The sequence below is a fragment of the Amblyraja radiata genome, chromosome 6 (assembly GCF_010909765.2).
Source record: "Amblyraja radiata isolate CabotCenter1 chromosome 6, sAmbRad1.1.pri, whole genome shotgun sequence".
Taxonomy (NCBI): Eukaryota; Metazoa; Chordata; class Chondrichthyes; order Rajiformes; family Rajidae; genus Amblyraja; species Amblyraja radiata.
In genome coordinates this window covers 35,585,590-35,613,402 of record NC_045961.1, presented here as the reverse complement: position 1 = coordinate 35,613,402, position 27,813 = coordinate 35,585,590, and the positions used below count along the sequence as shown (strand labels likewise).

General features: G+C 43.2%; 1 protein-coding gene across 2 annotated transcripts; it reads right to left on the bottom strand.

The window, feature by feature from the left end:
• Positions 1 to 329: 329 nt before the first annotated feature.
• ccdc90b (coiled-coil domain containing 90B) lies at positions 330 to 27,813 on the bottom strand. Of its 2 annotated transcripts, XM_033022526.1 has the most exons (9): positions 27,530 to 27,813; positions 23,642 to 23,758; positions 20,542 to 20,645; positions 18,499 to 18,600; positions 14,879 to 14,920; positions 14,712 to 14,783; positions 12,725 to 12,778; positions 9,421 to 9,535; positions 330 to 1,444 (listed from the first exon to the last, which is right to left on the bottom strand). In XM_033022526.1, exons 1-9 carry the CDS (start codon positions 27,633 to 27,635, stop codon positions 1,386 to 1,388), a joined length of 771 nt encoding a protein of 256 aa, XP_032878417.1. In that variant the 5' UTR covers positions 27,636 to 27,813; the 3' UTR covers positions 330 to 1,385. The 2 variants fall into 2 exon arrangements, with proteins under 2 accessions (XP_032878417.1, XP_032878418.1); XM_033022527.1 differs by lacking the exon at positions 9,421 to 9,535.

Genomic DNA, 27,813 nt, shown 5'->3' with positions numbered 1-27,813 from the left:
TTGGTCAATTTACAGAAGCCAATTAACCTACAAACCTGTACATTCTTTGGAATGTTGGAGGAAACCGGAGCACCTGGGGAAAACCTACTCGGTCATGGGGAGAACGTACAAACTCCATACAGACAGTACCCGTAGTCAGGATCGAATCTGGCTCTAAGGCAGCAACTCTGCCACTGTGCCGCCCAAGGCCAATTTGACTGAAGTTGCTGATTTCTGCATTAATCCTTGGTGAAATAAAATAATTTACCAGAATCAAGTCCAGGCACATTATGACGCTTAAATTTTCACAAATAAATTACAAAAAGGCTAGTTGAAATGAAAGAAATACATTTTCTCCAAATTGTAATGTAATAGAAGAGAGAACATAATCTTCACATGCTCGGCTTTTCAAAAATAACAATATAATTTGGTCAATTTTTAATGAAGGATGTCAACATGCTCCAAGTAGCTTAACATTGTTGGGGAATATTACTTAAAGGTCATGATAAAAGAACAAGATGTTACATTCAATGCACAGTATCCATATCAATCAAGGCAGGTACAAGCCTGAAGTTGCTGCCTTCAAGTCTCCAGTTAATTATATCCTCAATTGCTGGTTTCCCGACTTATTAAATACTTGAAACAAAATGCTCAAGAGCAGCATTCATCTTTGCTGTCAAACAGAGATATGACTGTAATAATTATTCCAGAAGATTTTATTTACCGTGACAGTTTCTTCACAACAAATTACTTGTTCAGAAAGTGATTTTATAGCAAACTGCTCATTTTTGCTGAGTCTCTGAAGAATACACTTTAATTGCTGCCATTTCTCAAGAGTAATAGGAATCCATTTAATAAACCAGCATGATAACAGGCTGTTTGTTTCTGCCCATATTGTAGTCATTGCCACGGTTACCTGGCAACCGCTGCTGCATACTGGCCTCAGGGTTCATTCTATTTTGTAATACGGAAAACAAAATTAAAAAAACACTTAATCTCTATTTTATCTTACACGGCAGACAAAGACTGTGGTAACCACCCTTAATGCAGCACCCTGTATGCTCAATGCATTTATAGTACATGCAGCAGCTGCTACATAATGTACTTCTGTACTGTGAATGCACTTGGCCCAGGCAACGTGTTAAGAATATGCAGTCATTTCACCCAGGCCCTTTACAACCAACTGTGAGAGAGATCTGTATTCCATCACCACGGTTCTGCAATTTTCTGTGACCATAATAACAATACACCATGAATCTTTCCTCAAACCACTGCAGCAGGACAATTATATCGGACATCTGCAGGAAAAATCCCAACGTATTATTTGGAATTCTTCAGGATGATTTTGCAGGGTTCCATTTCAAGAATCTTTTCTTGGTCATTGGTGAAGGTCAGCTTTCAATTTTCTATTTTTGCCACAAGCGATAAAATCCCAAGGCGATTGCTAGGCAGGTGAAGACAGATGCTGAAAAAATAAGGTGAGAACAATTCAATAAATCTGTCTTTTTCTTTAAATTACAAGTCCTATTCTTTCCGATGGATGGATTAATCAATTGTGTACGAAAGGGACACAACTGGATGGGACTAAAGCATTGATGAACAAATTCACCTAAATTAAAACACATCCAGCTTGTATGTCGTCGCTCCCACAGATACCAGTGCTCAAAATAAGAAGCTGGGATTGATCCAGTGCAGTTTGAAGGCAGCGGCAATGGCTGCAACCTCTGGAGGGGCAATGTGGAAGAGGAACAAGGTCATCAGTAACAAACTGGTCTGGCACCTCAGCGACTCACCCTGTAGGAACAGTGAATGCCTTATAACCCTTTGGCTCACTCCAGCACGCTGCAACACTCAGCACACATGCCAAGCCTTGAAAGTGTAGAGAAAACAAAGGAAGATTTCCATTCTAACAAATAAACCAGTCTTCTTCCCTAAAAATGTATCATCCTGGGCAACTTCAGTAGCAGGATGGGAAGCGATATAACCATGTGTGACAAGGACTAGACACAAAATGCTGGAGTAAGTTAACGGGACAGGAAGCATCTCTGGATAGAAGGAATGGGTGGCATTTTGGGTCAAGACCCTTCTTATGTCTGAAGAAAGTCTCGACCCGAGACGTCACCCATTCCATCTATCCAGAGATGCCGCTTGTCCAGCTGAGTTAATCCAGCATTTTGTGTCTATCTTCGGTTTAAACGAGCATCTGTAGTTCTTTCCTCCAACATAGCAGGAACTATAATGGAGTTTTGCCCTACACAACGCTTGGAGCAGATATTATAACAAAGCCTGATTATAACACAAACATACTTTGTCAGAGGGACAAGCACCCTTAGCTCTGGCACTGCTCAATTATCTCATTATCCATATGTTGGACCACACAATGTGTGACTGGCGACAATGATCGCTGGGTTATCCACCACCTAATATACCGTTTTATTTCCATCTATCCAGCTCCAAATGCCTGCCCACTAGAAGGAACCCTTCACAGATCTCCTCAACTGCAACTCAGTCATAACAGTGAGCTCCTAGGGCTTCATCGCACAACAGTCTATTTAGATCGATTTACTTAACAATGTTCATAAGACCACACCCCAACTCAAAAATAACATGGTGTCAGAAATACATGGTATCCATACTGAATTCCTGAATACTGAATTGTGTACGAAAGGGAATTCACATTGCCCTCCATAATGTTTGGGACAAAGACCCAGCATTTATTTATTTGCCTCTGTACTCCACAATTTGAGATTTGTAAAAAAACACACGTGGTTAAAGTGCACATTGTCAGATTTTAATAAAGGCCATTTTTATACATTTTGGTTTCACCATGTAGAAATTACAGCAGTGTTTATACATAGTCCCCCCCATTTCAGGGCACCATACTGTTTGGGGCACAGCAATGTCATGTAAATGAAAGTAGTCATGTTTAGTATTTTGTTGCATATCCTTTGCATGTAATGACTGCTTGAAGTCTGCGGTTCATGGACATCACCAGTTGCTGGGTGTCTTCTCTGGTGATGCTCTGTCAGGCCTTACTGCAGCCATAATTAGCTTATGCTTGTTTTGGGGGCTTCAGTCCCCTTCAGTTTTCTCTTCAGCATATAAAAGGCATGCTCAATTGGGTTCAGATCGGGTGATTGACTTGGCCACTCAAGAATTTATCATTTTTTAGCTTTGAAAAACTCCTTTGTTGCTTCAGCAGTATGTTTGGGATCATAGCCTTGCTGTAGAATGAACCACCGGCCAATGAGTTTTGAGGCATTTGTTTGAACTTCAGCAGATAGGATGTGTCTATACCCTTCAGAATTAATGATGCCACCACCATCAGCAGTTGTATCATCAATGAAGATAAGTGAGCCAGTTCCTTCAGCAGCCATACATGCCCAGGCCATAACACCCTCACCATCGTGTTTCACAGATGAGGTGGTACGCTTTGGATCTTGGGCAGTTCCTTCTTTCCTCCATACTTTGCTCTTGCCATCACTCTGATATAAGTTGATCTTCGTCTCATCTGTCCACAAGACCTTTTTCCAGAACTGTGGTTGCTCTTTTAAGTACTTCTTGGCAAACTCTAACCTGGCCATCCTATTTTTGTGGCTAACCAGTGGTTTGCATTTAGCAATGTAGCCTTTGTATTTCTGTTCATGAAGTCTTCTGCGGACAGTGGTCATTGACAAATTCACACCTGACTCCTGAAGAGTGTTTCTGATCTGTCTGACAGGTATTTGGGGTTTTTTCTTTTATTATAGAGAGAATTCTTCTGTCATCAGCCGTGGATGTCTTCCTGGGCTTGCCAGTCCCTTTGCGATTAGTAAGCTCACCAGCGCTCTCTTTCTTCTTAATGATGTTCCAAACAGTTGATTTTGGTAAGCCTAACGTTTGGCTGATGTCTCTAACAGTTTTATTCTTGTTTCTCAATCTCATAATGGCTTATTTGACTTTCATTGGCACAACTTTTGGTCCTTGTGTTGATAAACAACAATAAAAGTTTCCAAGGGTGACGGAAAGACTGGAGGAAAGACTAGGTTCTGAGTTCTTTCTTATACCTGCATTAAAGAGGCAATTAAACACACCTGAGCAATTACAAATGCCTGTGAAGCCATGTGCCCCAAACATTATGGTGACCTGAAATGGGGGGGACTATGTACAAACACAGCTGTAATTTCTACATGGTGAAACCAAAATGTATAAAAATACCCTTTGATAAAATCTGACAATTAGCACTTTAACCACATGTGATTTTTTCTATTACAAATCTCAAATTGTGGAGTACAGAGGCAAATAAATAAATGATGGTCTTTGTCCCAAACATTATGGAGGGCACTGTAAGTCACAAATTCACAGTCTCATCACCTCAACACAGAACCCTCCTGAAGGTTCCCCTCCTAACTGTACATGTTTGTAGGTTAATTTGCTTCGCTAAATTTGTATATTGTCCCTAGTGTGTGTAATGATGGTGTTTGTGTGCGGGGATCGCTAGTCAGCGCGGTGGGCTGAAGGGGCTGTTTCCGTACTGTATCTCTAAACTAAACTAAAAGTTCTTATAAATGGCCTAATTGTGACCATCTTCCAGAAAGGAAACAATTTGACTGTGACAACTACAGTGGAATTTCCCTGTTTCTGCCACAGAGGAGGTGAGGTGGTCACGAGAGTCCTCCTCAACTACTTGGAGTGGAAATTATACTCCCCAAATCAGTGTGGTTTCCATCCATCCTGTGTGCATGATCGCCACCTTGTGGCAACTCCAAGGAAAATGCAGGGAGCAGCATCAGCAGTGATACTTGGATTTATGTGACTTCACTGTCATTGACTGCATCAATGAGCAGAGACTGTGGAACACCCTCAAATATAGCTGCCCACAGAAACTTGTGGGATAGAAATTTGTGAGATACAATAGCTCCACCACAGCATACACACTATGATAATAACCAGAAACGTTCTCAGTAAAGACTAGTGTTGAACAACAATACACCATCACCTAACACCTCATTAACCATTCTTAATGCAACCTTGCACTTCACTTCCAACAAATCTAATTTGGAGTGGGGCTAATCTTAAGAACTAATTCAACGTGTGGTGCCTTCATCGTAAAACTAAGGTTACCCAAAGGTACACAAAATTGCTGGAGGAACTCAGCGGGTGCAGCAGCATCTATGGAGCGAAGGAAATAGGCGACGTTTCGGGCCGAAACCCTTCTTCAGACTGATGGGGGGTGGGGAAAGAAAGAAGGAAAAAGGGAGGAGGAGGAGCCCGAGGGCGGGCGGATGGGAGGAGACAGCTAGAGGGTGAAGGAAGGGGAGGGGACAGCACAGGCTGTCCCCAATGTCAGTAGTTGAGCATCAATATTGTGTAATACTCCTACAGCACAGAAATAGGCCCTTCAGTCAATAGACAATAGGTGCAGGAGTAGGCCATTCGGCCCTTCGAGCCAGCACCGCCATTCAATGTGATCATGGCTGATCATCCCCAATCAGTACCCCGTTCCTGCCTTCTCCCCATATCCCCTGACTCCACTATCTTTAAGAGCCCGATCTAGCTCTGTCTTGAAAGTATCAACTAATACATTTCGACCAAGATGCCACATATAAATTTGTCACATTTGATTGTGTTTGGACCATATCCCACTAAATATTTCCTATCAATGTACATGTCTAAATGTATTTTAAATGTTATTATACGTGCCTCAATTATTTTCTATGGCAGCTCTTTCCATATATCCATCCACTGTTTGAAAGAGTTGCCCCTTTGGTTCCTATGAAGTTTTCCACTCTCATCTTAAACCTATGCCCTCTGGTTCTTGATTCCTCTACCTATCTATTCCCCTGATGATTTTATACATTTCTATAAGAACCTCTGTACTCAATTCCGACTGGTGAAGGCCAGCTTGCCAAAAGCTTTCTTTACTACCCTATCTACCTGCAATGCCAGGTTTAGGCAATTATGTATTAGTATTGCTACATCCTACTGTTCTACAACACTCCGCAGGGCCCAAACATATTGTGAAGGTTCTGGCCTAGCTTGACTTCCCGTAATCCAAAACACACTCTATTAGCCATTCTTTGGCCTACCTGCCAAACTGATCAGGACCCTGCGGTAATGCTTGATAATCATCTTCGATACCATTCACTAACTCTCCCTGCATTCCATGTGATCCAACCTTCCAGAGTAGCCTAACGTGCAGAACCTAATCAGAGGCTAGCTAAATTTAACATCGACCATGTCGACTGCCTTGCCCTTATCACACTTCTTGGTAACTTCTTCTTCAAAAAAAACTCAAACAAATTTGTGAGATACAATTGCCCACAAAACCATGCTGACTATCCCTAGCAGGTCTCGAAATTAGCGATTGCCCGGGTGCCACTGACCACCCAAAGTGCCGCCGGGCAACCTAAATGCCGAGTCATTTTGCCCTGCTTGGCACTGCAGATACTGGTTTATACCGAAGATAGACACAAAAAGCTGGAGTAACTCAGCGGGTCAGGCAGCATCTCTGGAGAAAGGGAACGTGACGTTTTGTGTCGGCGACAGCTGTAATGCATGGGAAAGTTGCTAAGTGTGGCGTGACGGAGGGTCGGAGCGAATGACGGACCCCGCACAGCAGCAGCAGCAGAGGCTCCATCTCCTCCTCCTTCTGCCCCCCGCCCGCCCTGATAACGGCCGCTGCCTGCCACACCGCCAACGGCGCTTTCAAAACAAACCCTTGTAGGAAGGAGGTGGCGGTCAGAAGTGGAAGTAGGGGGTGGGGGTGGGACTGAGGATAGAACGCGGTGATTGGAGGAGGGAGACGTGCCAAACACTCTTGGCAGACCTGCACCGCAGCCAGGATCGGTCACGGATCTCCGGCTCTCCGGCTCTCCGGCACTGCAATCGCTGCCAAACCGCCACTGGACCATCCCCATCCCCACTCGAGGGCCCCCTCCACACCCGAGGGTGACCAGAGACGTCGGGAGTCAGACGGGCATGGTGCCCCCAGGCCCACGGCCAGCGCAGAGAAGCAGAGCTAAAACCCAGCTCAACTCTGCCTGTCCCGCCAGGTTAACCTACAGCCCTGCCTGGATTTACGGGAAATATGTCATCAGTCCAGGCATGATCAGGCGAGACAGGCAGAGTTGACCAGGCGAGACAGGCAGAGTTGAGCTGCATTTAGCGCTGGATTGAGCTGAAATTACCGTTCACAGGGCCTCCGAAGCCTCGCGCATGTGTTTGAGTGAGCGCATGCCTATGTTGAGGGAGAGCTGGGAAGCGGAGGATAAAGCAGGGACTACCTGAAATTGGTGGTCAATTTTCATACCACTGGGGTGTAAACTGCCCAAGCAAAATATGAGGTGCTGAGTTTCTCCAGCATTTGTGTCTCCCCATTCACACAAGTTCGGTTATCCCACTTTCCTCACCCACTCCTTACACATTAGGGGCAGTTTTACAGAGACATGTTAACCTACAAAGCCAATGCATCTTTGGGATGTGGGAGGAAACCTACACATTTGCAGGGAGAATGTGCAAATTCAACACAGACAGTGCCCGAGGACAGGATCGAACACAGATCTCTGGCGTGTGAGGCAGCAAGTCCACCAGCTATGCCTCTATATTTTATTTTCCAACACAAAAAATATTATACGTTGATAACTTTGGTTACTAAAAAAAAAAGAAACTATCCATTTTCAGTCTTAAATCTCTAAGTGATGCGATGTCCCCCTTTAAAGCTGCTGTATGTTTCAATTCAATTCAAGACTATGGGGCTGTACATTGGCCATAAAGTTGCGGCCTAAAAGTGCCAGAGACCCGGAATTGATCCTGAATATGGGTGCTGTCTGTATGGAGTTTGCTCCTTTTCCCTTTGATCGCATGGTTTTCTCCGGGTGCTCTTGTTTCCTTCCACATTCCAAAGGTGTGCAGGAACCTTTTTCAGACCAAACCAAAACGGAATATTTTCCCTTTGTCCAGAGATTCTGTCTGACCTGTTGAGTTACTCCAGCTTTTTGTGTCTATCTTCAGTTTAAACCAGCATCTGCAGTTCCTTCCTACACACAAGATACTATACGATAGAACTTTATTAATCCCAGGAGGGAAATTGTGTGTGTGTGTGTGTGTATATAGTTATATATTCATATATAAATATACAGTTTTGTTTTCTCATTTATAACATTGTTTACAGGGTACTATGTTTACATATTCTGTTGTGCTGCTGCAAGTAAGGATTTCAACGAGACATGAGAGAATAAAACACTCTTGACTCTTGACTTATGTTGCTAATGTGTGGGATAGAACTAGTGTACGGGTGATTGGTGGTCGGCGTGGACTCGGTGGGCCGAAGGGCCTGTTTCCACGCTGTATCTTTAAATTAAACTAAAACACTAAAACCAGAGGAAATCTAAAGAAGGGTTTCTACCCGAAACGTCACCCAATTTCTTCTATCCAGAGATGCTGGCTGTTCCATGGAGTTCCGCCGCACAATTAAAGTATGGAATAGTCTTCACCCTACCAGAGGTACCCAACCAGAAGCAATTAAATTTAAATTAGCTCTTTTTTTCCCCAAGAACCCTTTTTTGCTTAAGTCCAAGTCAAGAGAGTTTTATTGTCATGTGTCCCAGATAGGGCACTGAAATTCTTGCTTGCTGCAGCACAACAGAATATGTAAACATAATACAGAAATGGAGATAAAAGTTCACTGTGTCTATATACAATAGACTAAATATATATATATACACAATAAATAAACAGATAAAATGCAATAGGCTTTTGTTTTTCAGAGTTTGGCGGCGGTGTTTAAATTCTATTTAAATTCCATTTCGAATATTTTTGGAGGACCAGGAAACCAAGAAGCACGAGTTACTTCAGGGACTTTATTTGAAGCAGAAATATTATGTGAATGCTTCATTGACCATAATTCTGACTGGTAACTACGCACTTCGTCCGAGCACATTATCGCACGTGTCTTGCAAGCCGTCTTAAATGACCACCTAAACTGTTATTTGGCAACCTAAAAAGCTGCCTTGGTTGCCCGGCTGGCAACAGGGAAAGAAAGTTAAGCGAGAGCCCTGTTTAATGAGAAATTAAAGAACGGTGGGAGGTAGTTTGTGCTTTCTAAACCGTGCAGTCCAGTATTTAGGCTTTCTCACTCTGGTGTTGCTTATCGAACTAAGTCTGAATGTGCTGCCAGCAATAAATATGTAAAAATAATAATTTGCAGTGGACTGTTACCTTGTTACCTTGGCTAAAAATGAAGGTCACACGGGTTATAACTCCGCCAAAGGACAATTCTCAAAAATGCCACAATGGCCATACCCAATTTGCCAGAATGATAGAATTACATCACGCACAGCACTGTGTCATATGCAACCGTGTAGATTGTACATTCACTTATGCCTTTCTTATCCTCAGGTATGAACCATAAGGATTTGGAGTGTATTAATTTCACACATTCAACCATTTTCATGATCCTACCTGCAAGATACCTCATTGTTTCCAGTTTAAGAGATTCCAACATGGTTTTAAGTGACGCCACATCTGTGTCAATCTTTTTGTTTGTTTCAGTTATGGCACGGTCCGTGTCTGAATTCTGCAAAAAAGTGCCACAGATCAACCTGCAATCAGCAATACTATAGGATTCAAAGGAGATAAACTTCTGCATCCTCCTCGAGACACAGTGGGTGACAGTACGCAACTATCAGTATAAAACAATATCTGGTCATTATCTACATTTTCATTAGCAGAAGCTATGTGACCGAATGGATCACATCATTTCATATATTACGACAATGACTATACAGGTTGAACACTGATTTTCCAGCACCCTCGGTTCCAGAGCCTTCCTGGATTATTTGTTTCTCCGGACCAACAGAGGTCACGTGATAATGAAATGGCAATACACCCCTGGACCGCCAACGATACCCTTCCCATGTCTCTAAAGCACCATGGAGTGCAGAAACATAAATAAAACAAATATAAAACATAAATTCAATGTGAATGGAATGACCTGCCGACCTCTCCCCAGCTCCCACCATCTCCATGGCCGTTACGAGCCCCAGCTTCTGACCCCACTCCCGACTCGCAACAGCACCAGCGAGTCCTTCTTCACCCACTGCACTGCACTTTGTCTGGGTCGCCGTTCCTTCCTCACCCTGTGCCTCCTCCTGAGAAAAACATTTTTTACACAGAGAGTGGTGGATCTCTGGAATTCTCTGCCGCAGAATGTAGTTGAGGCCAGTTCATTGGCTATATTTAAGAGGGAGTTATATGTGGCCCATGTGGCTACAGGGATCAGGGCGTATGGAGAGAAGGCAGGTACAGGATACTGAGTTGGATGATCAGCCATGATCATATTGAATGGCGGTGCAGGCTCGAAGGGCCGAATGGCCTACTCCTGCACCTATTTTCTATGTCTATGTCCCCCTCCACTGAAATCCCCGACCACTCCCGCCTGCCCCTCCCCCCCCAAACCACCACCTCCTCCTTTTCCCCCAGAGTCACCGACATACTCTCTCTTGGAAGTTACAGCAGGTAAGAGGGGAGGGAGCCCCATGGTGCCGGAGCGCGTCTCTATCGGTGGGGGCACGCTGAAGAAAACGCTGTCGCCAGGGGCTACAACGTGAGCCACAACAAATGCCAAGTGAACCAGTGAAGAACGGCGGCATCGGCACCTAGTTTTAAAGTGAAACGGCACAAAGTGCTGGAGTAACGTAGCTGACTAAATAAGTCTGAGGACGGATCCCAATGTCAGCTATCCGCATTCTCCAGAAATCCTGGCCCCCTGAATTACTCAAGCACTTTTGTGTCCCTTTGGTGGGTGACGAAGCGTCGCTGGTGCACCTTGCGAGTCGGGAGTGATGTTGGAACCCGGGGCTCGAAACGGCCAGAGAGGCGGTACTAGCCGGGGATGGGTCGGCAGGTCTGTCCGCTATATCCAACATCTGTTATAAGTCTGATGAAGGACCTGAAACATCACCCATTCCTTCTCTCCAGAGATGCTGCCTGTCCCGCTGAGTTACTCCAGCATTTTGTGTCTACCTTCGGTTTAAAACAGCATCTGCAGTTCCTTTCTACACACCTGTTATAAGGGGGTCGTGGAAACGAGGGTTTACTGTAACGTCTTTGTGAAACAGTTAGGACAGAAGTTTGAGAGCAGAGTTGATTCTTTCACGACGGAGGGACAGCAGCAGAAAGAGTGCTCGCCACTCGCAATGGTATCTGTGGTCGCTGAGGGCATTTCAACCGAGCTCTTGTAATTTTGTCCGAATTGTAGGAGTGGATGGACCATCAGTTGCTGGAAAATCAGTATTCAACCTGTACTAAAAGTGCAAGTGAAATAAAAACAAAAGTGCAGTTGCTGAAAATCCAAAGTTGCACAATAAAATGAAATGTCAGTGTGTCCTGTGTATAGCTCAGCGGCAAAACCACCTAGAAATCAAAAATGTTGCATGTGCTAGGTTTAGCAGATGGATGTGCACTCCACTCTTAGTTGTTCTACTTACACCTGCGTAGAAGGCTCTCCAAAGCCCCAAGGGGCATGGATATTACTTTCCCCCATTGAAAATAGGTAAGATTTTTCTCAGACCTGTTTTTGAAGTACTAAACATCTTTATGGCTTTCCTGAACCACAAATAGAAACTGAATATTTGTGCATTGAGTTTCTGCGGAAGACTAGCTGCGATTTATGCCATGAGATGAATAGATCAAAATAAACGTGGTGACTCTTGTGAACAGCCTCAGTACAATCTACTATTCTTACTCCCTTGTACTTGGCTATGAATGCGCTCATGTATAGTAAGATTTTACTCAATGTATGGAGTTTGCAAGTTCTTACCGTGAACTGCGTGGGTTTTCTCCGAGATCTTTTGTTTCCTCCCACACACCAAAGACGTATAGGTTTGTAGATTAATTGGCGTAAATGTAAAAAAATTGACCCTAGTGTGTATAGGGTCATGTTAATGTGCGGGGTTCATTCGTTAGGCCGAAGGGCTTGTTTCCGTACTGTATCTCTAGAGACATGGTCTCCTTCGGCCATATCTGACCATGGGTGTCTCCAGGGTGTTATTCCCTATATGGAGGACGCTTGTGCGTGACTTTGTTTAACATGGGGAGACTGGTGCACAGACAGCCACCCCACGGTCCTTGACAGATCTGGGTCAGGATCCAGTGGCAAGACGACCGGAGACCCTTTTCTGCTGCAGCCTTCTTCCGCCTTCACAGCCGTTCTGACGTTCCACTATGGTCAGCCATCGGCCTCCACCATTGAGGTCTTGGTTGGATTGCTCTTTGTCAGAGACTTCCCCCTCGACCTTACCACCATGGGTAGCCCTACCAGGAGCATAGCTCCAGACGGCATCACTCTCAGGATCTCAGGTCCACACAAGCTTCTCCTCCACGACAAGGTGACAATCCACGGAGAATCTCTAAACTAAACTAAATAAACAATTGGGTTTATCTGGAGAGAATGTGTGACATCTCGACCCGAAACATCACCCAATCCATCTCTCTAGAGATGCTGCTTGTCTCGCTGAGTTACTCCAGCAGCATCTGCAGTTCCTTCCGACATACTTAATTGGGTTTATCATGTTGTTATGTTTTCTAACTGCTTTACTTTACTGCAACCTCTTCTGTTAATTAACAAACTACAATGTGCAGTGTATGATGTTACAGAAGATGTGGGCATATTTACACCAAAAGATAAAGTTATGAGAGATGTTCTCATTTCATCATCACTAAAGTAACACATTCCATGCGTATTAATAATCTTAAAAGCACTTACCAGTTCAGTAAATTCATTTTTAGATGTCATTAACTGCTTCTCTTGTTCTCTAAACTAATTAAAAAATAATTATTATATATATGAAATATTTTCAATTTCTCACATAATATGAAAAGGTTCATCATATTTATTAAAATCATTCTTTTAAATAATCACATATTTAAATATTTGTTTATAACTTTATTATATATTTCCACTGGCAGGTTACTGCATACTTTTAAAAATATATTTTCAAGATGACTTTGTGAATTAGCAATCTCTTCACATGGAAGAATGGTCCCGACACGAAATGTCACCTGTCCATTCGCTCCCCAGATGCTGCCTGACCTGCTGAGTTCCTCCAGCACTTTGTGTTTTGCTCACGATTTCAACATCTGCAGTTCCTTGTGTCTCTAATCCCTGGGGTGAGAGGGTTGTCCTATTAAGAGTGACTAGACAGTTGAGTCTGTATTCCATGGAGTTCAGAAGAACGAGGGGCGACTTTATTCAAAAACATAAGGGGGCTGAAGAATGCTTCAAATCCAAAACGTCACCTACTCATGTTCTTCAGCGAAGCTGCCTGACCCGCTGAGTTACTCCAGCACTGTGTGCAAACAGCACAGAAAAAGTGATTGATAAACCCATGACATAAGTAACTTTACCTAAACTCTAGTTTGACTTCCTCTTTGCCTTACACTTTATTTTTGTATGAAGCAAAACACAAGGTGCTGCAGGAACTCAGCGAGCCAGGAATCATCTCTGGAAGAAATGGACAGATGGCATTTCAGGTTATGATCCTTCAGCAGACTAATTGTCCATTCCCTCCACGGATGCTGCCTGAAAGACAATGGAGACACAAAAAACTACAGTTGCTGGAATTTTGAGAAAAAACACAAAGTGTTGGAGGAACTCAGCAGGTCAGTTCAGTTCAGAACTGACAATAAAGCAAACTGAATTGACATGCAGAATTCCTCCAGCACTTTGTATTTTGATCAAGATTCCAAAATTGGCAGTTCTTTGTCTCTCCATTGCATCACTGTCATTGATCATAAGTATTTTGGTTTTTGTACCATGATCTAGCTTACTTAGAATAACCAATAATTTACTGCATATGTATCGCTGTTGCTTCTCCTACAGCAAGTTAAAAAAATTAATTGTTCCAGTTCAGATGACTCATTCTTGAGTCTTAAAATAAGCACTCTTGAGACTTAAAATTCAGTCCAGAGCATTCCAGTTCTTGGCAGGGTTCCTTGGATTGCATTCCATTAAATCCATAAGCATTAAAATTCAGCCCATAGGCATTCCAACCCAAGGTTTATTTACCCTGCAAACACAGTAAGCGTGGCACCATCCTCTCATCCCTAACAAAGTCAATATCAATGCACCGTTCTGTCAGCCTTCCCCAGAGCGTGTAGTCCAGTTAGTGCTTCTATCTGGCTGCAGACTTCACTGCGGCCAGGAGCCATCCTTAGCCCGGCGCCATCACCCACCATGTTCTTCTTCGACACCATCTTATCCATCTTCTTGGCGATGTGCACGATCTCCTCCAACTTTCCCATTACGTCGTGGTTTTGTATTGTTGTTTTTGAGGGTGAGGGAGAGGGTGTGAGGGGGTAGTTGCAGAAGGAGAACGGGATGCAATGGCCGCTCACATCAGCACCGGGAGAGAGCGAGGGGTTCTATTGTATATGGCGCTGGCCGCGACCATTGGCCGGGCGCCACCGCAAGCGCTGCTGGGAGCTGTCGTCCCAACCCGTGCCCCCGATGCCCCGCCCCACCGCACAACCACTCCCACCGCGCACCGCGCTGCCCGGCTCCCAGCCGCCGTCTCTCGGTGAGAAGCTTTCACTCGCCTCATGTCGGAGAATAATAATAATAAGAAGAATTGAAAAATTGGATTCATTGCTAGGAAAACAAAAAAATGCGATTCCGATTTAAATCGGAAGAATATCATGTCTGGTAATGAGAGTGAATAAACATAAAACAGCTACTATTAACGATATATTACCGAGTCCATGATTCTGCTTTTCTCCAAGTTCATGTCCAGTTTTGTATCATTTCTGATTTTCTTAACTTCATCCTACAAAACCAACATTGAAATGAACACTAGCAAAGGAAATCAGGAAGACATGGTTTACATGTGCAATAATTCAATTAGATCAGATAGTAACTTACCGTAAGCTGTTGTTTCACATGCTCCAATTCAATTTTTATTTTCTAAAGGGGGAGAAAAAGAAAGAGTTCCAATATTTCAGCACTGTAACACTTTGCAAGAGTAATCAAAATACATATTTTATTTAAATAATGGCATCTATTTTGTTGAGTGGGATTTTCAATCATCAAACACTTGGGCAGTTCTGGCACAAAGGTAGGGTTGGATGAATGCAGTCTGGAGTCCTGCATGGTGCCCGAGTTTCATACAATGTAATCAGGTCACATGAGTGGGCTGGACAAGCCCTCCCATGTGAAACTACTGGGAAAGCCATGCCCTCTTTGAAGATTTGAATCGGCAGCTACTATGTTGCTATGTTCTTCCAATCCTTCGGATTGTCCTACATTCAAAATATTAAACATTTCTGGAGTAACAAAAGAATCTGAAAAAACACCCGCAAAGCAGGATGTAAAACATTATAACAAAGACCTTCAATTAGAAGAAACACCTCTTCCACTCCATTAGAAAAGCTCGATTCAAATGGATGGACTCGAGAATCTGTACTGGAACTCATAATGGAGAATCCGTGAGCAGAATTCCCAACGTTATTGATGACGAATTGCCAAAGGTTTGTACTTGAGTCCAGAATTCAATGGCAGAGCAAAGTGACATACTCAATCAGCAATGTTTAGCCATTAAAATGCTGGCTAAATCCAGTAAGATGTTGAGCCTTATCAAATCTATATCTCAGTGGCATGAATTTGACCCATTTTTTGCCGATACATATGACAATTAAATATTCTTGATTCTTGAGTATATGATTCATTTACTTGCTCAATATTGCAATGGAAATCCTCATCATTGTCTTGAGCTTGGCCTAATAGCAACATGGGGAACTAATTGGAGTTACTGAAAGAAGTTTGCATTGGTATTGGTTTATAATTGTAACGTGTACCGAGGCCCAATTAAAGCTTTTGTTTGTGAGCTATCCAATTAAATCAAATACTGTACATGAATACAATCAAGCCATAATCTTGCTGACATAATGCACACAAACCATGAAGGGGCCCAACCCAAAATATCACCTGTCCATCCCCCGCTCCCAACCACCCTCCCCAACAGATGCTGCCTGACCCGCTTGTTCTTCCAGCACTTTGTGTTTTGCTCCAAGTTACAGCATTCATAGATGCTTGTGTCTCCAAGTCATAATCTGGTAAATTGCAAAGACTGCGTCAGACTGTGCAGATCCCAACGCTCGCACGGCAGTCACCGCTTGTGTTAATGCCATAGTCAAGCTGAATAGTTGCTGCCAAACAGCTCTCAAGGCACTGCCAAGTGTCACCACTATTATCCTCCCATGTATCCTTCCTGATAACAGCCAAACTGGGCAAAAACAGCCATGAGGTTGCAGACGGTGGAATCTAAACGCCCCACGAACTGGCCATCCCAATTCCTCTCTGACAGCTCATGCTTGTGCGACGATCACAGACCTTTGGAAGCAGTTGGGGGGGGGAAATAGGAGCAAACAAAACCCATTGTTAATTAAAAACAATTGAAATTAAGAAAAGTAAGGAAAAAAGGCAATCAATTATATTTGCTTTTGAAGTGAAGGCCAACGAAATGGAGCTGTACTAGATGCACCAGCAATTTAGAAATGGCTCTAGTCCCAGTGTGTCGGCACTGAGGTCTGGTTAACACTGCTCTGTGAACTATATTGTTCGAATGTTCTCTGCTGCCGTTGGTTTAAAAGCCCCTAGTGACAAGTTTTTAATCAATGGAAGAAACAAGCAGTATTTATAAAACTTCAGCAAACCATATTAGAAATGTTTGGAAGGTTTACGCAAGTATATGAAGATTCTCCTTTAGCATTTTTTGCGCAGTCATTGGCACTTGCTGTGGTGCAGGTCTGGATTCAATTAATAACAAAATTGCATTGGTGGACAGCTTTTTGTGACTGCAGGATCTTCAAAGTGCTTCACAGCCAATTAATTATATCTGAAATATGGTCATTGTTGCGAAATAGGAAACACAATTTGTCACCTCAATGATCGACAGACAGCAATATGAAAACAACCAGATAATCAGCTGTAGAGGTGGTAGTTGAGGATAAATATTGTTCTGGTAATTGGGAAGAATCCACACACTCTTTCTCGTAACTGTTATTAGATCTTTTACATTGAAATAAAAGCATCCTATCTAATTCTAGCTCCAACAATGCAGTGCTTTCTCAATTCTGCAAAGTGACTGGAGTGAAGTTTCAACTCATCGGCTTTCCGTAAAATAAGTGGCAAAATGAGGAGGGGTTATGGCAGCCATCACCACTGAGCAATAACCTTTACCAGGTATGCGGCAGAGAATAATGTCCCAAGGTGAATTACTACCCCATTGGTTCCGAATTACTCCTTCATACAAACACAGAACTGTCCTCTTCCAGATAAGAGCCAAACCAAGTGCAGAGAATCTACGGGACAATTAACTAACTTTGTCCGCTTAAAAATTGTGCAAGCACAAAGGAGAATCACATCCAAACGATGCCAAGCGTGCCTTGAAACACTGAAAGAGGCCAACTCCATAGACAAGTGCAGGTCCTTTGAGCACTTAACAGAGGTTTTTATGGCCAGGCAGAGTGAAGACCAGCATGATCTAGTTTTTCAATTTTCTTACAATCTTTCGTCCAGTCGCGGTGGTTCTTTTTTAAACCTGACCACCAATTGAATATGGGGGTGGTGATTATCTAGAAAGAGTTAATGGTGACAGTGGCTGGTGGAGTGTGATGCAAAGCCTTTCCAAATTCCGGATTTAATTAATTCAATACTGGATGCATCACAGCTTGGTTTGGGAACAGTTCCATCCAAGACTGCAAGAAATTGCAGCAAATTGTGGACCAGCCCAGACCATCCCACAAACCAACCTGTTTAAGAAAGAACTGCAGATGCTGGTAAATCGAAGGTAGACACAAAATGCTGGAGTAACTCAGCGAGTGAGGCAGCATCTATGGAGAGAAGGAATTGGTGACGTTTCGGGTCGCAACCCTTCTTCAGACTGATGTCAGGGGAGGGGGTGGACAAGGAAATAATGTAGGCGGAGACAGTAAGACCAGTGGGAGGACTGGGAAGGGGGAGGGGATAGAGAGAGAAAGCAAAGGCTACCTGAAGTTAGGGAAGTCAACGTTCATACCGTTGGGGTGCAAACCAATCTCCCTTCTATTGTCGCCATTTATACCTCACGCTGCCTCAGCAAGGCCAGCAGCATAACCAAGGACGAGTCGCACCCTGGCCACTCCCTTTTCTCTCCTCTCCCATCAGGCAAAATGTATAGAAGTGTGAAAACGCACACCTCCAAATTCAGGGACAATTTCTTCCCAGCTGTTATCAGACAACTGAATCATCCTACCCCAACCAGAGAGCAGTGCTGAACTACTATCTACCTTTGGTGACCCTCAGACTATCCTTGATTGGACTTTGCTGACTTTACCTTGCACTAAACGTTATTCCCTAATCATGTATCTATACGGTGTAAATGGCTCAATTGTAATCATGTATTTTCTTTCTGCTGACTGGATAGCACGCAAGAAAAGCTTTTCACTGTACACGTGACAATAAACTAAACTAAACTTGAGTGTTACTGCGTTGTTTGGTTGTACCTCATTTTCCATCCTCAGGCTTGAAAATTCACTTTTCTCCAAAATAACCATATCCTTTCTTATCGAGTCTAAATGAGCCATGATTTGCTGCAGCGTTATTTCCTGAAAGAAAGAAATATTCCAAACATATGTTCATTTCTGCAGACAGAAACAGAAGTGCTGGTAAGTTTTACATTCTGCTTTCAAAACCTGTCAACCCCAGCAATGTTAAAGAATCTCACTTCTCCATCAACATTTGATGTATCCAATAATCGGGAGATCCCGATGGCCCGGCATTTGACTCACCAAATGATGTCGGCAATTTCCACTCGCCGATGCCCCGGAATCTTGCCCCCCAATTCCGGACATCTAATTCACAGGAACGATTTCAGCGAAACCAATGTGCTTAAAGGGAGCATAGGACTCTCACACTCTCATCCCTCCCAACCATCCATTTACACTAATTTTACATTAATTTCAACAACCCTTTGCAGATTCTAACACTCACCCAAGGGACCAATTAACTTGATTGTGCTGAGCTTTAACAGAGCTAGGTCCTTAGAATATAAAAGATCCACATCATGATACAACTTTGCATTTTATATTTACAATTGTAACTATATTTAAAAAAAAACTATTCTCCATGTACAGACTGGTTTCGGTGTAAAAAGTGGTCCAAATTTTTAGATGACATAGCAAAAACTCAGATGTTAAAATAATTATGCTTACATTTTTTTCTGCTTTTACAGAGAATGATAAAGAATTTCCTCAACATTGAACTACTGTTATGTATTAGAAATAGCTGGGTACTTGAAATGAGGCAGGGATGGAAGTGCTGAATCAAGCAGTAAATCTACTACACCCAGGATTATTAACCAGGTGAAAAGCACAGAAAGGTAAAACAGCAGAATCAAACAAAAATATTCAAAATCAAGCGAAAGGGAACCCAGAACATCAGCATTAAAAACAAAGACACTTAAAAAATAAATCTAAATAAGACTCGATAGATGGTGAATGAAGGGCAGATTGGACAATGACAATAAATTTGAATACAAATTGAATACAATTGCTGTATACTGCTTTCTACACTACCTCGCAAGAGGAAAATGCTGTCTTTACCTGGAGCATTACCGCAGAAAGAAGAGCAGGAGATGAAGAATAAGGCAAGAAAAAGAGCTGAAAAAGGACCAGATTGTAAAACACATTTTGTAAAGATAATTTCAGACAGTGATATAGTATCAAATTCCCTGAGCTCTTCGGCGCTTGTCACGGAATTGGTCTCTTTACTGTCAATGGTATCCAGGGAAAAGGACATTTATTTGATTTGTTTTGTATTCCTTTTTCTGCAAATTCAGTTAACATGGATACTAAGAGAACACTTTGTCCAGAATGTTTCCACCTATTGCATTGAGTAATTTTTAAATTGTTTAGAATCCATTTGAACATTACAACAGTATATCTTTATAAGTCCGTTTTGAGAACATCATCTCGGGGAAACTAGAACTAGGGGACATAGTTGCAGAATAAGGGGGGGCTCTTTTAAAACTGAGATGAGGAAGAACTTCTTCACCCAGAGGGTGGTTAATTTATGGAATTCACTGCCCCAGGGAGCAGTGGAAGCAGAAACTTTAAATATATTTAAGACTAAAATAGATGGTTTTTTAGCTGCCAAGGGGATAAGGGGCTACGGGGAGAGGGCAGGGATATGGACCTAGGTATGGTTAGTATAGTAAGACCTGAGTGATCTCCTGGACAAGTGTCGATCGCCTGGATTGGGGTCGGAGAGGAATTTCCCGGATTTTTTTCCCGAATTGGACCTGGGTTTTTATCCGTTTTTTTGCCTCCCCCAGGAGATCACGAGGTTCTTGGGGTGGAGAGGGGTGATAGCGGTATAAAGGGGAGGGTAGTGTCTTGTGTTCTGTGTCTTGTGTCTACTGTTTGTGGGTAAGTGTGTCTGTTTAGTGTTCAGCCATGAGCGAATGGCGGTGCGGGCTCGACGGACCTGGTGGTCTACTCTCGCACCTACTTTCTATGTTTCTATCATCTCATAAGAGCTGTACTTACCTGCTGTGCTTTTGTTACCAATTCCTTGTGTGTGGATTCCATATTTGCATTAGTCAAATTTGCCATTAATGTTACAATAGCCTCTGCTTGCTCTTTTGGAAAACCTGATCATTAAAAAGAGAAAATTAAAAATCCAATTAGATTAATTCCAACCCACAATCAAAAAAAATTGCAGATGCTGGAATTCTGAAATAGACACAGAAAATGCAGAAAGCTCTCAGCAAGTCAGGGAGTATCTCCGGAAAGAAAAACTGAGTTAACACATTTTCTCTTCGTCCTAGCCTGGCGAAGGGTCTCTAACCTGAAACATTAACGCAGTGTCACTTTCAATGATGCTGCCTGACCTGTTGAGTGTTAGAGAAATAATCAGGCTAGTTCCTCTCTCTCTGCCCCTCAAACACAAATTCTCATCCAAAAGAATGCTGTAAAATGAGCAGTTCTATAAAACTAGTGATTGGCATTTACACAGCATCTTTCAGACAGAAATAATATTCCAAGGCATGTTACAGCCATTGTAGAACCCATTGTGGGGTAACACGTGAAATGCCGCAGCCGAACTAACATAACTGCAATGCAATAATGACTCGTAGTCTGCATTTATGTATAGGATGATAGACCAGGTCCAATGATAGAGCCAGTTCATGGATATTTCTAAGGTGGAGATTGTCAGATTACTGATGGGTGCCAGGGTTATGGGGAGAAGGCAAGAGAATGGTGTTGAGAGGGAAAGATAGATCGGCCATAATTGAATGGGAGAGAAGACTTGATGGGCCGAATGGTCTAATTCTGATCCTATAACTTATGAGCTCATTAACTTCAGGGAGTGAGGTAATATATACCATAAGACATAGGAGCAGAATTTGACCATTCAGCCCATCGAGTCTGCTCTGCCATTGATTAGGGCTGATCTATTTTCCCCTCTCAACTCCAATCTCCTGCCTTCTCCTTGTAACCTTTGACACCCTTATTAATCAAGAACCTATCAATCTCTGCTTTAAAAATACCCAATGACGGCCTCCATAGCCGTCTGTAGCAATGAATTCCACAGATTCACCACCTGAAACGCCCCAATCAGCATTAATGGTGCCTAACTGGGGAGCTTCATCTCCCTAGTAGTAAATATCACCAACAATTTATCCTGTACCAACCGCATTGAATCTACCACAAAGAAATGACACGAATGCCTCTACTTTCTTTTGCTTAACTCCAACGACACCTACAAACTTGTACAGATGCACCGTCGAAGGAATCCTATCAGGATGCATCACCACTTGGTTTGGCCACTCATCTGACAACAGGAACACAAAAATGTGCAGAGTTCTGGGTGTATCCCAGGCCATCATGCAGACCAGACCACCCCCCTCCCCCCCACCCCCAATCAACTCCATCTACACTTCATGCTACATTGGAAAGCAGCTAACACAATCAAAGACCAATTCCACCTCAGTTATTCCCTCTTCTTCCCTCTGCCGTTGGGCAAAAGACACAAAAGCTTGAAAGCACATCCACTAGATTCAGGAACAGCTTCTTCCCCTCTGTTATCAGATTACTGGAACAGTTCTCACATAAACTAGGGTGTAGTTCCAATCTTCCATCCTACCCCGTTGCTGACTTTGCACTTTTTACTTTGTAACTGTCACATTCTAATGCTATGATACTATATTCTGTATAGTGTACTCATGTATAGTATGATTTAACTGGATAGCATGCAATCAAAAGCTTTTCACTGTGCCTCAGTACACGTGACAAATAAACCAAGACCTCTTTCAAATGAAGCCTTTTTTTCAAAGTATTTTTTTAAATAGAATCATCCAGCAGAGCTGACAAAGTCTCATCTAATGATGTATCTGTAGGTGACAGGTGAAAAGGAGGGAGAAAATCACTTCACAAGGTAGAGCTAGTTCAGCAGAATGATTGGGTCGATCACAGCTCACCAAACTTGCAAGATCTAAAAGCTAGATGTTTGTGCTCCTGTCGTTCCTCATGGTCAGGGATAATAAATGTGAAGAAAATTAAACTTTGCAAAGTTTTTCTTGAACAAATATGTCAGCAGTGCATGAGTTAAAACTCGAACACCAGTATCTGTGGTTTTGCAGCTTGCTGTAGAATTGGGCACCATGGAAGTAGAAGCCTCCAGATTATGTCAGGTCATTACAGAGACCTCTAAATACACCATTTATTGGTAGAAGAAGAAACTGAATTGAACCTGTATATTTGTGCAAAGACTATCCCTCTATACCTTCCTATCCAAGTACATAGCCAAATGCCTTTTAAACATTGTGATTGTACCTGCTTCCACTATTTCCCTCTGGCACCTCATTCCAGATATTCTCCATCCTCTGTGTGGAAAACTTACCCTCAGATCTATGGGCCAAACGTAGGCAGGTGGGACTAGTGTAGATGGGACATGTTGGTCAGTGTGGGCAAGTTGGGTTGAAGGACCTGTTTCCACACTGTTTTGCTCTATCTCATTTAAATGTTCCCCCTCCCTGACTTTAAACCTGTGCCCTTTCTTTTTGTCCCGGGAAGATGATTCTGAGCATTTTTCCCATTTATGCCTCTCATAATTGTTTTACTCAATCTTTTACATTCCACTGAGAGTAAATCAAGCTAATCCAATCTCATCTCCTCACTACAGCCCTCCATTCCAAGCAACATCCTGGTGAATCTCATCTGTTCCTTCTCTATTGCTACCACATCCCACAGTGCGATGACCAGAACGGTACACATTCTGGAATTTTCCAGTTACATATAGAAAATAATTTTAGTCAGGATTTTCAATTGAGTAGCTTCACTTTTTATGGGAATAAAGTTAAATTGAATTGTTTCAGAGGGATTAGAACATTAGAAATGATTGAGGGGAATATATATATGTGAGAGTATTGGTGCTGTTTTTCCTTCAAGATGTTTACATAGGAAGTAAAATAAATCACCAACATTTAAATTGGAAGGAAGACCAACTGTTAAAAAAATCCAAGCATTTTAAAATACAATCGTCAATCCCACTGAATAAAGTTAAATGGTTGAATATTTAACGAAAAAATCACTGCAACTTAAAGTGAAATTCAGAAAATTGAAGATTTCAAGGGTTTCTTCTTACCGTTATTCTGCAGCTCCAGGACTAAAGCGTGGGTATCAAAACACATCCTCCTCTGTTCTTGGGACAATAATTCAACCCTTGTGTCATAAGCATATGATGAGGTAGCAGCAAAAAAATCTGCAAACAGACAAAATCAATCAGCTTTTGCTGACTGCATCTGTCAAATGTCCCAGACAAGACATAGGATATATCCATTCCATAAACCAGAATGTTCCTTTTTGTTGCTCAAGTAAAAAGTCTACACAGGATATTCATTGTGTTTCCCATTATCATATAACAATTCACTAGGCTAAGGGGCAGCACAATGGCGTAGCGGTAGAGTTGCTGCCTTACCGTGCCAGAGACCTGGTTTTGATCTTGACTACGGGTGCTGTCTGTACGGAGTTTATACATTCTCCCCGTGACCACGTGGGTTTTCTCTGGGTGCTCTGGTTTCCTCCCACATTCCAAAGATGTACAGGTTTATAGGTTAATTGGCTTCCTTAAGTCGTAAGTTGTCCCTAGTGTGTAGGATAGTGCAAGTGTAAGAGGGGAAATCACTGGACTCAGTGGGCCGAAGGGCCTGTTTCCACGCTGCATCTCTAAGTCTAAAGTAAAGAAACATTAAAGCAGTTATATAAATAGATGGAATCACATGACTCTTCTCATCTCACATTGACTTCAAGTTAAAAATGGGAACCTACTCCTTTACTGTTACATGGTTTCAAAATGATGGACCTAAAGAGCTGAATGACTTTGGAGCATTTGCTATTGACAGTATATTTATCAGTCTATAGACCGTGTTGGTAAAAATAATCAGTATAAATGGTTACTTGATGGTTGGCATAGAAATAGTGGGTCAAAGGCCTGTTCAGTGCTTCATGTCAATATTCTACATTTTCACCTGTTGTATACTTTTCCCCAGTGCGTTAACAAAAGATCCGGTCTTAGATCAAAGCCTTCAATTAAGCCATCCTGGCACATAAAGCATGTTATTCACCTTTTCTTGTAAAATATTTATTTATTCAAATTGGGGGAGAAAAAGAGAAACTACTTTTACTTTGTGGTTTTCCAGGGATTAACTTATTTGGAGACCCAGATGTGTTGATTGAGTACCCTTTTTCTGACCATTGCGGGTTAACGTACATTTATCAGGAATTGATTTTTGTAATCATTGCACATTTATTACATTCGAACATAATTACTAATGCATGATTACTAATGCATTTCGTTGTCTCTGTATTGTACACTGACAATGACAATTAAAATTGAATCTGAATCTGAATTAGACCTTTTGAAGAAACCAATGACAAGAGGGAATGTAGCACACTGTGTGCAATAGGTGGTGTGTATTGAGGAGGGAGAGATCTTTCCATTTGTTTGTGATTGCATTTGGAGATAATACTGGTTAGATCTGGAGGAGTGGAAGAGTAGCAGTGGTTTTGGTCACTGATGTACTGGATGCTGGAGTAAACATCAAAACACTGCAGATGCTGGAAATCCGAAATAAAAGTTGGAAATGCTAGAAGCGCTCAATATGGTGGGCAGCACCTGAGGAAAGAGGAGACGTAAACAACTGCAGACGCTGCAATCTTGAGCAAAACACAAAGTGCTGGAGGAGCTTAGCGGGTCAGGCAGCATGCGTGGAGGGAATGGACAGATGATGTTTTGGGTTGGGACCCTTTTTCAGACTGGTCCTTACCATTTCCCCAGTCGTCCACAGGTCAGGGTCGTGACTTCACCGAATCCTAAAGGGCCTGTCCCTCTTTCACGACCTAATTCACAACCTTTTTTACTCGTGGACATTTTTCATCATGCTACAAAAACGGCCCGACCTACTTGATGCCACGAGTACCTATGACTAACATCACGGCCTGTTACGACCTCCTACGACCATGCTATGAGTACGAGTCAAGGGCAGCTCGGCAGAGATCGTGAATTAGGTTGTGAAAGTGGGACAGGCCCTTAAGGCTCCCCCACCCACCCACACACAAGTCTGAATCGTTGACTCTGCTGGGTCCTACTGCTCCCCTGGCCAAATCCAGGCTGGGATTATTAACACCAATACCGCTAGGCCCCACTGCTCTTCCTCGAATGCCAACTATGCTAATTCCCCTACCCACCACACCGACACTACCCCAACAGCCCTCTCCCTTATAAGGTATTGGACACACTAGATACAGGAAACATGTTCCCCAATGTTGGGGGAGTCCAGAACCAGGGGCCACAGTTTAAGAATAAGGGGTAGGCTATTTAGAACTGAGATGAGGAAAAACTTTTTCACACAGAGAGTTGTGAATTTGTGGAATTCTCTGCCTCAGAAGGCAGTGGAAGCAGATTCACTGGATGCATTCAAAAGAAAGTTAGATAGGTCTCTTAGGGCTAGTGGAATCAAGGGGTATGAGGAGAAGGCAGGAACATGGTATTGATTGTGGATGATCAGCCATGATCGCTGGCTCGAAGGGCCGACTGGCCTACTCCTGCACCTATTGTCGATGTATCCACGGTACCTCTCTCCATCTGCCCTCTTCAGACACTGTATCTTACCCCAGCCCCAATACGTCATACTTTCACCCCCCCCCCCCCCCCCCCCACCCACCTCACCCTCTCCAAAGCCGAATGGCCTGTCCTTGGCAGTGAGCCTAATGCCCCTGTCCCACTTAGGAAACCTGAACAGAAACCTCTGGAGACTTTGTGCCCCACCCAAGGTTTCCGTGCGGTTCCCGGAGGTTTTTGTCAGTCTCCCTACCTGCAACCTCCGGCAACCACCTGCAACCTCCGGGAACCGTACGGAAACCTTGGGTGGGGCGCAAAGTCTCCAGAGGTTTCCGTTCAGGTTTCCTAAGTGGGACAGGGACATTACCATTGTACTCCTGCGAGTTAATGGGTACTCCACCTCAACGAGTTCGCCATGATGATGAGCTCTTCTTCTGTTGCCTCCATCTCCATGAGGCCTATATCTCTGACAAAGAATCCTCACTCCTCCTAGTAACGACCCCATTCTCCAACACCTCTCCTGAACACCCCCAGCCGACCTTCTAACCTCTCATGACCTTTTCATCTCCGATTGCTGCCTCGACATTGACCACCTCGACCTCCACTCTGCTTACCCGCTCCAATGTCATCCCCCTACGAACGCATTGCTCTCTGCTCAGTCAGTACCAATACCATATAGAGATTATAAACACAAAGTGCCGTAGTAACTCAGTTGGTCAGGCAGCATCTCCGGAGAAAAAGGATGGGTGACGTTTCAGGGTTTGGACCCCTCTTCAGACACCGAGTCTTCAGAGTTTGAAGAAGGGTCCCGACCCGAAAAGGCAACCATCCTTTTTTCTACAGAGATGCTGCATGACCAGCTGAGTTACTCCAGCACTTTGTGACTATCTTCGGTATAAACCAGCACCAGCAGTTCATTTAGGAGCAGTCTGAAGAAGTTCCTGAAGGATACCCTGGTCTATCCACTCCCCTCCACAGCTGCTGCCTAACCAGCTGAGTTCTTCCATCCCTTTGTTTTCTTGGTCTGTGGGAAAGACGTTGTTCAGGAATGTTTACCAGGAGCTCTGGGAGTCGAGAGATAGTTCAGCAGAAACCCTGGCACTGGGTTTCCAGAGTCCTACTGACTTGTGGTGTATGGAAACGCAGGAGCTGGTCTCTACCCATCAGCATCTTGCTGCAGATGCTGAACAAGAGGGTCGTGGACAAAAAAAATATTTAAGCACTTGTCTCCTCCTTGTTTTTTTTCCTCTGCTGTTGGGCGTAGTTATCATTCGTTGAGCAAATGCCACATATTCATTCAGGCGATTCCATTTCCCGAGGCCAGCTTTGAATTGTAGATTGTAAATTTCCAACACACTGAAAGTGGTCGGGAAACAAACATCCATTAGGTTGTCCTGATCGAGAATCACTCACCGCGTTTTAACTGCGATCTTGGATTCTCAGGCAATGCATGAAGCACATTCAGAGCTCGGAAGTTGTAAGCGTGTAACAAAGTTTTGCAACGTTGTATCCGTTTCATGTTCTCTCTCTCTCTCCGCGCTCAATCTTTACTGTTTGTTTTCGGTGAGCAACGACGACAAGTGCCAGTCCACTGAGGCTGGTACTGGTACTTTGCAATCAGAGTAAACGATGAAATCTTGATTCAGCAAAACTTCCACCAACACCCTGATGTCATTTCCACCTTGCGAGCTCATTGA

Coding starts and splice junctions, on each gene's coding strand:
- ccdc90b (XM_033022526.1), bottom strand. CDS start 27,635: ATGAAACGGATACAACGTTGCAAAACTTTGTTACACGCTTACAACTTC. Junction 18,601..20,541: donor TGGTAACAAAAGCACAGCAG/GTAAGTACAGCT, acceptor TCTTTCTTTCAG/GAAATAACGCTGCAGCAAAT. Junction 14,784..14,878: donor ATGTGAAACAACAGCTTACG/GTAAGTTACTAT, acceptor TTGGTTTTGTAG/GATGAAGTTAAGAAAATCAG.